The sequence below is a fragment of the Lutra lutra genome, chromosome 1 (assembly GCF_902655055.1).
Source record: "Lutra lutra chromosome 1, mLutLut1.2, whole genome shotgun sequence".
In the NCBI taxonomy this organism is placed as follows: Eukaryota; Metazoa; Chordata; class Mammalia; order Carnivora; family Mustelidae; genus Lutra; species Lutra lutra.
The window spans coordinates 43,493,400-43,508,381 of record NC_062278.1 but is presented as its reverse complement, the minus strand read 5'-3'; the positions used below and the strand labels follow the sequence as shown (position 1 = coordinate 43,508,381).

Sequence of the window (14,982 nt, the reverse complement as noted above, 5' to 3'; positions counted from 1 at the left end):
AGTAAATGGTATTGGGTTTTGGTAATAGTATAATCCACTCTCATTAGGCATCTCCCTCTTGTGCATTAATATGTGACATCATACTCTCATATAACATTTCATAACGGGAGTGAAATAAAAAGCCCCTCCAGATTGCAACTGTAAGATAATCAGATTCTGTAGTGCTCATTATGACTGCAATTATGTAACAAAACTCTCCAAATATAGTTCAGTTATTGCAGTTATTAATCATTCTGGTTTTGTTTCAAGTACTTGCTTTATAGCCTGCTGGATAGACTCCATTATTCTACAAGCTGAATGTTGAAAGTCAAACTTGTGCATGTGAATCTGCTGTTCTAACAGCCTTTCAACATAATTTACCCTTTCAATTTGTATTTGTGAATACAAAAAAAAGTGGAGAAATAAAGCTGGTGTCAATAGAGTCACTGACCTTTGCAGTAAACAGAAGACAGTCCTTAGTGGAAAACAATGTGGCAAATAAGAAACCTATTTTCTAGAACTCAAAATAGTGCTGCTTAAGAAGTTAGTCTCAGAATACTAATCAGTTCTTACAGAAAAATGTGGGGGGGTGGACTCTGAAAGAATCGTATATTTGATAAGGAGAAAAAATTATAAAAGGGACAGCCAATGTGCATTTTTTAAAGGTTCAAACACCAACATCATGGATACAATGTATCCCTAAACATAGTATGCATAAAACCACATATTCTGATTAATTTAACTACAAAATGCCAACTAAAAGACAGCAGATTTATTATTCAGAACAAACACCATCTGCAACACCTGAAACCAGTGCTATAGATATACTTCTAGGAAAAAAATACACCTGGAAAATCCTCAAGCCTAGATTCTGAGATGCCAAGTATTAAGTAAACAGGATTCCAAACAGACCCAGGGAAAATGACTCCACATTTATTTAAATGTTAACACCTTGAGAACCCAGAAATGTAAATATAATAATACACTGTCATGGCTTACAAAATGCATATCACCAATTTCATGTAGTCCATGATTTCTTCAATTTGGCTACTACATTGGGCCCAGGCTTTGCCCTTGTCTGGAATCACTAAGAGTCCACATTCCTGACCAGTGGCAGCAAATGTGAAGTCTTGGGAGCAAGTCCTTGCCAATTTCCTTAATGTCCACAGGCATGATGTTCGTTGTAGGAGTTTAAAATTTCACTGATGACATCTTGATTTTCTGCCTGGGAAGTGTGCAGTAGAGTACACAATCAACCCTCCAGGGCGTAAGGCCTTAATGCAGACCTGTGTTGTAATCAGAAAAATGGAGAAGTTTGGTTAGACGCAGGAAAAGGAAAATTTGAGGTCAGAGGGGCAAGGAAGCTAAAATAACTCTACTGTGACTTAGGCTGCAATAACTGTGAGTGTTTTCTAGCCCTACAGCTATTTATTTCTAATGTGACTTGAAACAATGATAATCAGATCAATCAACATGGAAAAACAGAGAAGTGTTTGGCTGGTTCTTTTGTTTGTTTGTTAAGGCTAGGAGGATGAGGGTGGAACATGATTAATGGGTTTGTCTTTGAATATACTGAGTGGTACTAATGAGTAGGTGGGAAGAACACCTGAACTTCAGGAAAGCAATTAGGGTTCAGTGATAGCTAAAGTCATGGGCGTAAATAGGATTTCCCTGGAAAATAACAAGGAAATAGTGGACTAAAGGAAGACACTAAGAGAGAATACCTACATTTAGAGGGAGACAAAGCTCAGGAAGTAATAGGGCTTCACCTGATGAAAGTGTAGCTTTAGGGAAAAGATGGAAAGAAAGGTGTTTTTGTTTGTCTGTTTTGGCTTGTTTTTTTTGTTTGTTTGGTTTTGTTTTTGAGGAAGACTTGAACATATTTGTAAATGCAGATCCAGGAGAAGAACAGATCTAGGACTTCAGACAGCAAATGGAGGAGTCAGCTTCACAAAAGATGGGGTTCCAGCACTTCATCTGAAACAACATGGAAGCATGAAGAGGGAACTAGGATGTTTTAAGGTAAATAAAGTTCATGATAGAAAGAAAGCCTTGATAATAAGAGTGGAGTGGGAGACAAGGTAATCTACTGAGAGAGAAAACAATAAAAAGTTTTAGTCCTGCTGCTGTGGTGATAACCGCTAAACAATTACTACCCAAGGTCTTTTGTTTAAAGAGTCCATATTCTAAAACCTCTACTGGACTTAAGTATACAGCCAATCCTATGTCTCATGTTTGTATTTTAACAATCTGCAGCACATGCCAGTAACGGAGATTTATAATGAAGATACACATTATCAAAATAAGTTCAAATTCTATCCCATATGTCCAATTACTAAAGGATTGAGGAATCCTAATTCAAGACAAACAAACTGATTTAAGAAAAAAAAAAAAGACCAACCGATGACAAACTTTTCTTTCCTCAAATATCCTCAGACACCCTGAAACACAAGGTGAAAAATATATACATATATTTTTAAGTATCAACTCAAACAATAAATAGGATAGACTTATTAACTGATAACAGATTTCAACATATTTCTGAAGGATGATATGCAGATGGAGGAGTGGTAGCAGATCAAGAGAGAGGAGAGATCCTCTCATGGCGAGGACAACAGCCACAGGGAGCATAATTGACCTGTGGACTACAGAGTTTGGGAACTGGAAATGCCAGCTATAATGTGATGGGAGTAAAATGAAAACAAGATATTAATTCAGAGCATATATAGGAAACCATTGATTCCATACTCCATGTATGGCAAGTCAGCCAGGTAAAAGTTTGGAAGGTTTTTATCTAAGAAAGTTGAATAAATTATCTGAGGAGACCTAAGTCAGCCACTGTCAGCATTTGCCTCTGAAACCAAAGTCCTCCGCATTCTCCCTTGAAGGGAGCCTCCAGGGTAACTGCCTGCTCATCATAAAGTGACATCACGGGCAAAAAATTCCCACCTTTAACTTCTAAAATAAAAACTCCTAGTATTTACTGTCCCATTAAATAAAAATGTACAACCAAGGACTGCCAGATAATTTTGGGTGATAAATGCTCAAAAAGAAATGTGTAACAATAAAAACAAACAAAAATGGCTTAGGAAGAAACAGAAAATTCAGAAAACAAGAGACACAGTAAGACCTATTAAATGCAAAAAGATCAGCAAAGATATAGCACCTATAAAACATAATAGAATGTCATGGAACAGGACCAAGGAAAGGACTCATAGGAGTTAAATAACATGTTTAACAAAATAAATACTTTGTAGAAGTGTTTAGAAGATTGAAGAAATCATCAAAAAAGTAGAACAGATTGACTAAAAATAGACAAGATCAATCAAGTAGTTCCAATTTTAATTCATAGGAGTACTGGAAAGGTAATATAGAAAACTGGAAGTGGGGGGGGGACACTAAATCAATGAAATTTAAGAGAATTTTCCAGAGATAAAAGGAGTGTTTAAGATGAAAGAACTATCAAGAGGCTAGAACTCTTATTATTATTTATTAAGCATCTATTATGTTGCTTGCATTATTCTAAATGTTAGGTATGTTTTAAAATAGAACAACAATTGGAATGCCTGGGTGGCTCAGTTGGCTTAGTGTTTTGCCTTCGGCTCAGGTCATGATCCCAGGGTCCTGGGATGGAACCCCACATCAGGCTCCTTGTTCAGTGGGAGCCTGCTTTTCCCTCTTCCTGCCACTCTCCCTCCTTGTGCAATCTGTCAAATAAATAAGTAAAATCTTTAAAAACAACACAACAATAACAACAACAAAAACTCCTTGCCATCATGAAGCTACCATTCTGGCTGGGGGACACAGAATATATATAAAAAATAACAATAATAATAGTAATGACAGTAAGTTTGTCATGAGCTAAATTGTGTCCCCTCCCTCCAAATTCATTTGCTGAAGTCCTAACCCCCAACAGTTCAGAATCTAATAGTATTTGGAAAATAGGATCTCTAAAGAGGCAATTAAGTTAAAAAGAGCTGGGTCCTACTCTAACAAAACTGGTGTCCTTATAAGAAGAGGAAATTTGGTCACAGAGTTATAGAGGGAAGACCATAAGAAGATGCAGGGAGACGACAAATTATCTACCAGCCAACCAGAGAGGCCTAAAGAAACCAACCCTGGGGACCCTTGCTCGCAGACTTCTAACCTCCAGAATTGTGAGAAAATAAACTTCTGTGATTTAAGCCACTCTGTCTATGGCAATTTATGGTAGTCCTAGAAAACTAGTACCAAAGTATATACACACCAAAGGACAACTTGTGTGTGTGTGTAAACACATACATAATACACACACGTATGTATATATGTTTGTGTATTTTTCCCTTATCAGACAATCCTCCCCTCAATTCTCTGAAAACACTGACTGCAAGTCCAACAATTTACCTCAATTCTGACACTATTCACCTGGAGTTAGTATCAGATCCCAAGGTTAAGGGCTTACTATAAGGCTGCCCTTCAGATGCCAACTGGAAGTCTAGGCCTCTGGTACTTCTGACTGACCTGCCATAAATTGAGGGTTCCCACAACCCCTGTCCTTGGTTTCAACAATTTTCTAGAATGGCTCAAAGAACTCAGGAAAAGAGTTTACTATTAGATTACTGATTTATTATAGAAAGATACAATTCAGGATTAGCCAGATGGAATGCATAAAACAAAGTATGGGAAAAGGGGTGCAGACTTGCTGTGTCCTTTCCAGGCATGCCACCCTCCCAGTACCTCCTCACCAGCACCTCCTCACCAACCTGGAAGCCCTCCAAATCCCTTCAGTTAGGGTTTTTTATGGAGGCTTCATTAAGTAGGCATAATGATTAAAACATTAGCCTTTGGTGTTTTCACTCAGTCTCTCTGGAGGGGATGCTGAAAGCTCCAATCCTCTAGTCACATGGTTGGTTCTCCTGACACCCTTAGAGGCTTTCCAAAAGCCACCTCACTGACATAAACTAAAGTGTGGTTGACAAAAGCTTTTATCAATAACAAACATTGCTCCTTTCATATTAACAAAAAGCAAGTATTATAATAAAAGATGTTTGCATCCCTCTTACCACTTAGGAAATTACTAGGGTCTTAGGACCTCTGGCCTGGATCCAGTAACAAAGACCAAATATATCTTTATAATATCACAGTTTGCATATATTTTTTTATTCACTAATAGCTTTATGAAGAAAATTAAATCAAGACAACAGGATTAGAAGACTTGGATGGGGCAGGAGGAAGATTACAATTTTACATGGGGTAGTTTGAATAGGATGACATTTCAGGACGTGACATTTGAACCAAAGACCTGGGGAGGTAAGGAAGTGGCTATGCAGATATTGGAGGCAAAAGCAATTCCAACAAAAGGAATAACCAGTGCAATGTCCCTGAGGCACGTTTGAGGAAAGAGGAGCCAGTGTGTCTGGAGCAAAGTGGGCAAGTGGGTGGCAGAATGAGATGAGATCAGAAAGTTAAAAGGAAGGGGTATAGAAGGTCTTATATTAACACTGTAAACACGTCAATTTTATCATGAATGAAAAACATCCATACTTAGATACATTATTATTAAACCTTAGAACTTCAAGAACCAAGACGCTAAAAGCCTTCAGAAAGAAAAATGGGTCACCAATAAGGCTCCAGGAAACAGACTGGCATCAATGGCATAGCTCACTTGAAATCCTGGGAAAAAAAGCAATTTAAAGTTTATGCTATTTACTGCCAAACTGTCAAATAAATATATAGGAGAAATACGGAAACGTTCAGATATCTGATGACTCAGAAATGTTACCTCTAGCAAAATGAGGAGGTAAATCAAGAAAGGGGAGAAATGTGAGACTGAATGTCGTAAATGTAACATAGGAAAGCAGTGAGGGAGTGAAATCCCAGAATAACTACTTAGGAGCCCAGAGGGTAACTACTCCAGGTTAGAATGAGAGGGAGATATTTAGAAGGAAGTGAGAAGGGACAGAAGAGATGAACTGACTGAAAAGTGAGAAAACCTTGAAGATTTGGTATATGCAACTGGGCTGGGGCTGGGGAAGGGAGAAAAAGAGGAGAAAGGGATTTTCCCATCAAATGTGATTGTACGAACATTTTCCTTCCAGCACTCGATTGTAACACTGAACCAATAGAAAGGAAATGCAATTCTAAGGTTATCAGTCCATTCCGCAGTGAACAGTATTTACAGATTTAAACAATATATACTCATTATTGGTCTTCAGTGTTCAGAATCATTCCACTGGACTGACCTTAGTAATGCTCAGAACAGATTTGTACATCTCAGAAGAATACTGTGGACCAGACAGTAGAGGTGCAGTTGTAAATCACTGGGAAGTGGGGAGGGAGAAATGGAAGGCGGGGTGGGACTACAAATATTTTTACATCACAAAAAGAGAAACCAAGAGATAGTGGCCTCATTATTTCAAAAAGAATAAAGTTGGAAATGTGTTCAGAGACCCTTCCACTAACAGAATAAGAAGTGTAAATCTAAGCATGCAATGCTAAGTCTCTGAACTGAATGAGGGAGAGACTGAGAACAGGGTACTAAGAACTCAGGGTGCAGAGTGGGGTGAGGAGGTTAAGGGTGGCCTAGGTGAGAGAAGCCCAGGAAGAAGTCAGTAGTCAATGTCTAAAGTTGATAAATTTAAAAAAAAATAAAAGATAAACATACTAGTTAGAAGTTTGGGAGCAAGAGGCAGAATAGATAAAGAACAAATAATTAGAAGTGGTTGCCTAGGGACGCCTGGGTGGCTCAGTTGGTTGGACGACTGCCTTCGGCTCAGGTCATGATCCTGGAGTCCCGGGATCGAGTCCCGCATCGGGCTCCCAGCTCCATGGGGAGTCTGCTTCTCTCTCTGACCTTCTCCTCGCTCATGCTCTCTCTCACTGTCTCTCTCTCACATAAATAAATAAATCTTTAAAAAAAAAAAGAAGTGGTTGCCTATGAGGAGTAAGACTAAGGAAAGAGTGGGGAGTGGTAGGAGTAAATCTCTTTAACTCAAAGTTCATTTATATTTTCACTTTTTCCCATATGATGTATTTCTATGATAACACAAATTAAAGGGGAGCTATGACAGTAGGATAAATATAAAAAACGTTCCCACAGACATTGTTAACTTTGGGTTTTGTTTTTACTCTTAAGGAATTAACTCTCTAGAAAACTTACTGCCTGAGGTTCCAGATGACTAAAATTTAATGGTATTCAAAATTTCTCATGTATTCATTTATTGTAAAAAATATTTGGGGAAGTGCCTAACACCAAAAGCCGACTTAACCTTCAGTGTTTATTGGTAATCTCTAAAAAATGCTTATATGTATCTTACTTTTCACCATTCCCTAATATTCCCCCACAAAAAGAAAAAAAAGGCTCCTATCTAAACAGCAGAGATGTGAACCATTCATGGGTTCACATTTGTGACTAGCCTGTGGTAGGAAGAATAATGGCCCCCAAAGTTGGCCATATCCTGATCCCCAGTACCTTTAAACATGCCACATTACATGGCAAAAGGGTATTTGAAGAAGTGATTAAATTAAGGAACTTGAGATAGGAACACTAAATTGGATTATCTGAGTATGCCCAATATAACCCCAAAGATCCTTATTTACAAATCCAAAAAGGCGGGAGAGTCAGAGAAAGAGGTGATGACTGAAGCTAAGGTAGGAGTGACAGGACTGCTGGCCAAAGACCAGCAAACAATTCTCCATCTTAATCACTTTGGGCTGCTATAACAAAAACACCATGGACTGAGTGGCATAAACAATAAACATTTATTTCTCACAGTTCTGAAGGCTGGAAAGTCCAAGATCAAGGTACCAACAGGTTTAGTGCCTGGTGAGGACCTGATGCCTGGTTTACTGATGGCCTTTGTGTCCCCACATGGCAGAAAGGGTGAGGGAACTCTCTGGGTTCTCTTTTATAAGGGCACTAATTCCATTCATGAGGGCTCAACCCTAATCACCTAATCACCCCCAGAGGCCTACCACCTAAAACCATCATCTTCGCAATTAGGATTTTAACATAAATTTTGCGAGGATACAATTCAGTCTATAGCCCCCACCTAGAGCATCCAGAAGGAATTGCGCTCTGCCAGGACCTTAATTTTGAACTTAGAACCTCCAGAAGTGTAAGATAAATAAACTTGTACTACTTTAAGCCACTAACTTTGTTGTAACTTATTATAGCAGCAATAGGAAATTAATACAAAACTGGGATGGTTTTTTTACTTACAGCTAACATACTAAGGCATCAGAAGATTTTGCTAAATTGTGTAATTTACAACTACACTCATTTTGGATTATAGCAATGGGTACAAAATATTCTTTTTTTTTTTTAAGATTTTATTTACTTTTCTGACAGAGATCACAAGTAGGCGGGGGGGGGGGGGGGGGAAGCTGGCTCCCTGCTGAGCAGAGAGCCCAATGCGGGGCTCGATCCCAGGACCTTGAGATCATGACCTGAGCTGAAGGCAGAGGCTTAACCCACTGAGCCACCTAGGCATCCGGGTACAGAATATTCTTTAAAAAACTGTGATTACTGTGTAGGGGACATATGCAGTTTGAATAGAGCTTTTTTAAATCCCCGCTAAAAGGACTTATTTTGCTCTTACTTCCACAGTTAGCAAAGCCAATACCTAATCAAATAAGTATGATTCTTTCCTATTACAGTTACACAAAAGTACATAGAAGGCTCATCATTTACAAACAATATGTTCCTGGCTTGATGGAAATTTAAATTAATTTTTACAGTGTTGGCTAATTCTCCTGGTTTGTTTTCATTCCAACATTCATAATTTATGTTTCTAAAATTAGGTTGGTATAACTAGTCACATTAATTTCTAAACAAGAAAATTGTATGTGGCAACACAAAGGCTTTGTTACTAACTGGGTTAATCTCAACACCCTAGCACAAAAATGTTAGGGATTCCTAACAAATTGTGGTTGTTTGCTGCTGATGATTGTTGTTTAAACACCATTTTTTGTCCTTTTGCTTATAGCAGTTATAGATTTTAAAAATACCATAATTTGGGGGCACCTGGGTGGCTCAGATGGTTGGGCATCTGCCTTTGGCTCAGGTCAAAAGGTCCTGGGAGCCCCACATTGGGCTCTCAGTTCAGCAGGGAGTTTGCTTCTCCCCCTCCCTCTGCCTGTGCTCTCTCTCTCAAATGAATGAATAAATTCTTTAAAAAATAAATACCATAATTTTGTATTCATAGATCAAAGAAAACAGGCATGTGAAGAACTCCTAGGATTCTGAGAATTATTAGAAAGTATAAAGATATCTTCTAATTAGCATTTATCAATGCATATAATAGTTTCTTCAGTTTTGACACATAAATGGCAACAGGTAACTTAATTTTAGTTAAGGCTAGAGTATTATAGATTAGTTCAATGATTTAAAAACTAGTACTTTTGGCATTGGCATTCCAATAAAGTAAAAGATAATTTAGATGTGTTTTATAATATTAAGTGAAAATTAATACATTTCTAAAATATAAGTACATAAATACGCACTACTTTACCTACTAGTAGTAGGTAAACTCCTAGACACTACTAGTAGTGTCTAGGATAAATCATCTGCTTCTATAATTCATGCATACTTTGAAACAGCCCATAAGAACGAAATAATTATTATTTCATCTGAATCACAAAGATTGTATATATATGTAATATATAATATAATATGAATACATATATATTATATATATTATTCTAAAAATATATATATATTATATATATATATATATATAATATATATATATATTTTTTTTAGAACAGTTAGGTAGGAGGATGTGAGAAGGGTGTGATGCTTCAGGACAGAAATGATTATAATCAGAATAAAGATACTGCTTAATAGGTCTTAACAAGCCCAGTAAGAAATTTAAAAATCTGGAAAGGGAAAAAAAAACATTTAGAAGTCAGAGAGACTTGAATAATACAAGGCAGAAAAGTTGTGGTCTTGACCATATAAAAATATAAGTCAGGATTAGAAAAGAAAAATAAAACGCATTGGATCTGAGGTCTGGTAGAAGGCAAAAAGGGTTCTCTCTATATTTATGTAAATTTCCCTATTATGCAAAAAAAATTTTTTTTTAATTTAAATAATAGGAAAGAAAACGAAGTAACTAAGCAACATCCATTTGGCATGATGGTATCCTCTGCTAACTTTCTCCAAATGACCTGTGGCCCCTTGGCTTCTCAATAACTATAAATTTCATAGTTTAACAAGAACCTGGGAAATAGGATTATTTTCACCTATGCTATAACCTAACTATACTACATGAAATTACTACAAACCAAGTTGTATTAAGACTGGCATTATTTGTCACTGAATTATAACAGATGCTAGAGAGATGGTCAGCAAAGCATTCTAATCATACTTGCCAGCAGAAAGCAGAAAAAGATGTCATGACTAACTACAACAGATGGAGCAAAGTATTCATTTGATCAGATTAGGTGGTAATACTTTAAATTGAAGTAGAAACTAGCAGACATTATCTTGTATTTTATATATTTATATATATATTATATATATTATTGAATACACTACAATGCAGAACCAGGGGAAGTACTTCTATAAAGGAGGCAGATTTGTCACATTACACAATCCTTCTATCATTAGCTGAAACATATATTCCCCTCAGAAACCCCTACCCAAGTCGTGATCAGGCTTAACCCTACTTTAAATTTGAAATAAGATTCTATCTCACAACATTCTGTAGGAAATAAAGCTGGTATTGATTAGCAGTACAGCATAAAATAAAGTGGGAAATGGTTTTACCTCAAGTATTCCTAACAGAAAAAGAATGATGACTTTCTTTCCCACAGAACTTATGCTAGATAGCTGTTGCTTTATGGTAGAAACTGGCCACACAAATTTCTCCAAATCTTTGGTTGTCTTTCAGTGTTATTATGGAATAGGCTGAAATGCATTTTGTGCTTGAACAACCTAGTTAAACACAAAATAAACATATTCTATTTTTTTTAAAGATTTTATTTACTTATGAGAGATGGTGAGAGAGGGAACACAAGCTCAGGGGAGCTGGAGAGGGAGAAGCAGGCTCCCAGCTGAGCAGGGAGCCTGATGAGGGGCTGGATCCCAAGACGCTGGGATAATGACCTGAGCTGAAGTCAGTCGCTTAATGACTGAATCACCCAGGTACCCCAATTAAACATACTCTTAAAAAAGAAACCATTAAATAGAATAAATTAAATTTTCCCATTTACAAACAGAAAACCTTAGTGGATTTTGGACACAGTTCACAGAGTAGACTACAATGAGACTTCAGTTCCATTATCTCTTACATGTCTTTGTAAAATCCAAAAGCTCTGCAACCTAGTTTTTTTTCTTAAGTCTGTGGCAGACTCACTGGCCTCAAAATCTGACCTAAATTGATGTGAGGTTATTTATGGTCAAGACTTAGCCCATGTGATATAACTATTCAGAGGTTGAAAACATATTAATATTTGATGACAGGTTGCCTCAGACCCTACTGGGGGAAGTATTATACCAAATATCTACTACATTACCTTTTAAAAACAAAATAAAGAAAAATAACTCTGAAACATATCTGACCTCAAACATTCTGAATAAGATTATGGACTGGTATTTTAGCTTCAAATGAGTTACAATGCAAACGACATAAACTAGATCCTGTCTTGTATCTACATGATAAACTAGCCACATAATTAACTGATGAAAGCTTAATTACTTTTAAAAGTAAACGATTTAAATCTTAACTTTAAAAAGCATCAGATAGGTAAATCTGCAGTCTATTTGCAAGAGTCTGTCATGTCAGGGTACTCTTATTCTAGTACAGAGTGAGCAAAAAATACTGGATTATTTTGTGTTCTCTCAATGGACCGAGAATTCCACCTTCCCCCACAAAACTGTTTTGAGACTCGTATGTTTATATTTTTAATTTTATTTATTTTGTATTTGTTAAAGAACACTTTGTATAATCAATAATAAAGCCCCTTTTTAAAGGAGTTTGTCATTTTGTTCAGTGCTTTTCCCTGAATTTCTCCACCCTTAAGAGATCTGCTCAAAGAAAAACAGAGAATTAAGCCCCAAGAGCCATTTAAGGTACCGGCTTAGAAATAAGATAAGAAGTTGCTGGCACTCCCAGCACAAGAAGGGAGACCACCTTTACATTTCCAGCCTAGTCCACATAGTTTACCAGCTATCAATAAGTAAAGTATAATGGTTGGGGGGAAAAAAATCATTACCTGGCCTTAATACCTTGAAGGATAAAAGTATTACCACCTTAATGAAAACAAGTTCAAGGACTTTAAAAAACTAGAAAAAGGGAAAAAAAAAAAACAACCTAAAACTAAAACTAAAACATCTTGAAACCCTGGTAGCTATCAAGTTTCCAAACTAAAGGTATTTCACACTTAACCAAAATTGATAACATGATGCAGGGTATCCTGTTGTTCCTAAGGTAAATCTCTGAATCTCAGAAAATGTTATTTAAATAGCTACTAAAACAACCTAACACATTCTAAAAATATAAATTCCATTTTTCTGGTATATCCTTCTGGTCCTTGATTAGTAATGTGGCTGTTGGGAGGGTCAGTGTTAATTAGATCACTAATTTTAACTGTTTTCTATATTTAAAAAGACTGAACAAAACTGCAGAAGAAAACCATCAGCACAGCAATAGTGCCATCTTTTGACCAAAACAGAAAGTGATTCTTTCCCCCTTTAATTCCTCATGATTTACTTACATATCAGGAGATAAATAACATCTTTTTTTTTAATTTTTTTTTAAGATTTATTTCACAGACAGAGATCACAAGTAGCCAGAAAGGCAGGCAGAGAGAGAGGGGGAAGTAGGCTCCCTGCTGAGCAGAGAGTCTGATGCGGGGCTCGATCCCAGGACCCTGGGATCATGTCCTGAGCCAAAGGCAGAGGCTTTAACCGGCTGAGCCACCCAGGCGCCCCTAAACAACATCTTTTTATGTCTTCCTTGTAACATGTTTGAAGTTACAGTCACTGCCCCTCCTACAACAATTTCTGGTGCAGAAGTAAAGCAATCATAGATGTCTACACTTCTGAAAGATTACAGCTAAATATCACTGTGATTAATATATTTATTCTTCATCTTTCCTAAAGTCCCTTCTAGCAACATTAAAGCATTAAGGCAATAGCTTCCTTTTCTTCAGATGTAAATATGGAGAAGCAATCAAGTGAAACAGACTTAAAGGTTCCTTCATTGCCTCAATCTTGTTCCCTTCATCTTAGAAACTCTAGTACTAAACATTTCTTTAACAAAGCCAAGTGAGACTATAGTAACTTTAAAAAATTTAAAGTGGGCAGAAAAGCATCAATCCTGCAACCTTGTAACCATTTAATATTTAACCATTTAATATTCAATTAGTATTTCAAAGGTTTTATATATAAGGCTACTTCATAAGGTTACTTTCAAGTTACATAGAAAAGAAAAACATTTCTATAATTAATGTGAAAGACGTATGGAAAGTACTGGCAGTCTCTGAATCTTAACTACTCAAATGACAAACTAAATCCCAAACTGAAAAGGTTAAATGCCTCCAGAGAACTCTGCACACACAGCACATGTTCTCCCAGGAAAAAATTTTTACTTTTTCTTTCAAATAAAATAGAAGACTCCTGTTTCAACAGGAATATGGATTTGGTCCAGGAATCAAATGAGATGCGATTCTTACTATAGCCAGGTGAAGGACAAGCTATCAGTCTAATTAGTCATATTATCTTATGTTTATTTGGTACTTAATTTAAAGAGCACCTCACACATGGAGTCTTAATAAAACCTTATGAGGTGCAGAGGGTAAATAGTCTGACCCAATTTATCAAATGGAGGGTGGTCACAAAGACTCAGTGACTTACTCAAAGTTACAAAGCTAATTAATGCAGCATAAAGACTGCCACCCTAATTGAGTACCAGGAAAAGGATTGCAAGCTTTACCACTGCTACATACCCTGAAGCAAATGTTACCACTGCTAAAATAGGTATGGAATTTAGGCCAAGAAAAAAAGAGGATGCCACGTGCGTACATTTTATCATCCCAACTGTCCCAAACACTGAAGGTATGGAGTAACTATATACTTACAGGCATTTTTAACATAAAGAAACTAAAGAATTACTAGGTCTGACACTATGACCTGAGAATCTTGGCTACCTGCTCCCTTTATGGAATACACAATCTTTACCTATTCCAGTGATAGAGCATTTACGATGAGGTAAATGAAAGCAAATACCTCATGCTGAGACATAATTTGAACCTCTTCACCACAGACTGACATCTAAATCATAGTTTTAAAGAATTTAAACAAACTACACTTGACTGTTAGAACCTCTGAGAACCTCCGAGAACCTCCATTAAAATTCCAAATAATTTGGAGTAATTTGGTAATTACTCCAAACTCCAAATCATCTGGTAATTCATTTGGTTAATTGTTTGAAGTAAAATGAGTATAAAACCAGCCCAAAAGTTTCATCTTCAGCCCTCATCTAACTATACTATTCGATTCTTTCATCCTCAACTTCAAGAAACATTCTCCCACTATGGTTTCTGGACACTACTCTTCCTTTGTTCACACCTCCTGCTCTGAAGTTCCCCTTTAGCCTCCTTAACCACCTTTCCTCTTCTTCCTATCCATTAATATCAGTCTTCCCAAGAATTTTATCCTTAGGTTTTTTTTTTTTTCCTTTAAGATTTTATTTTTAGGGGTGCCTGGGTGGCTCAGTGGGTTAAGCCTCTGCCTTCGGCTCAGGTCATGATCCCAGGGTCCTGGGATCAAGCCCCGAATCAGGCTCTCTGCTCAGCAGGGAGCCTGCTTCCTCCTCTCTCTCTGCCTGCCTCTCTGCCTGCTTGTGATTTCTGTCTGTCGAATAAATAAATAAATAAATCTTAAAAAAAAAAAAAAAGATTTTATTTTTAAGTAATTTCTCCACCCAACATGGAGCTCAAATCTACAACTCTGAGATCAAGAGTCGTATGCTCTACCAAATGAGCCAGCTAGGTCCCCTCCTTGGTTTATTTTTTCTT

General features: G+C 36.9%; 1 protein-coding gene across 1 annotated transcript in view; it reads right to left on the bottom strand.

Moving 5' to 3' along the window:
* Positions 1-890: 890 nt before the first annotated feature.
* Positions 891-14,982, bottom strand: part of NSUN3 (NOP2/Sun RNA methyltransferase 3) — a 55,128-nt gene continuing 41,036 nt past the window's right edge. Inside the window, 5 exon segments of the mRNA XM_047722489.1 lie at positions 891-1,040; positions 1,042-1,127; positions 1,129-1,158; positions 1,160-1,214; positions 1,216-1,265. Of these exon segments, the coding sequence (XP_047578445.1) occupies positions 998-1,040; positions 1,042-1,127; positions 1,129-1,158; positions 1,160-1,214; positions 1,216-1,265 (264 nt within the window). The 3' untranslated portion in view covers positions 891-997.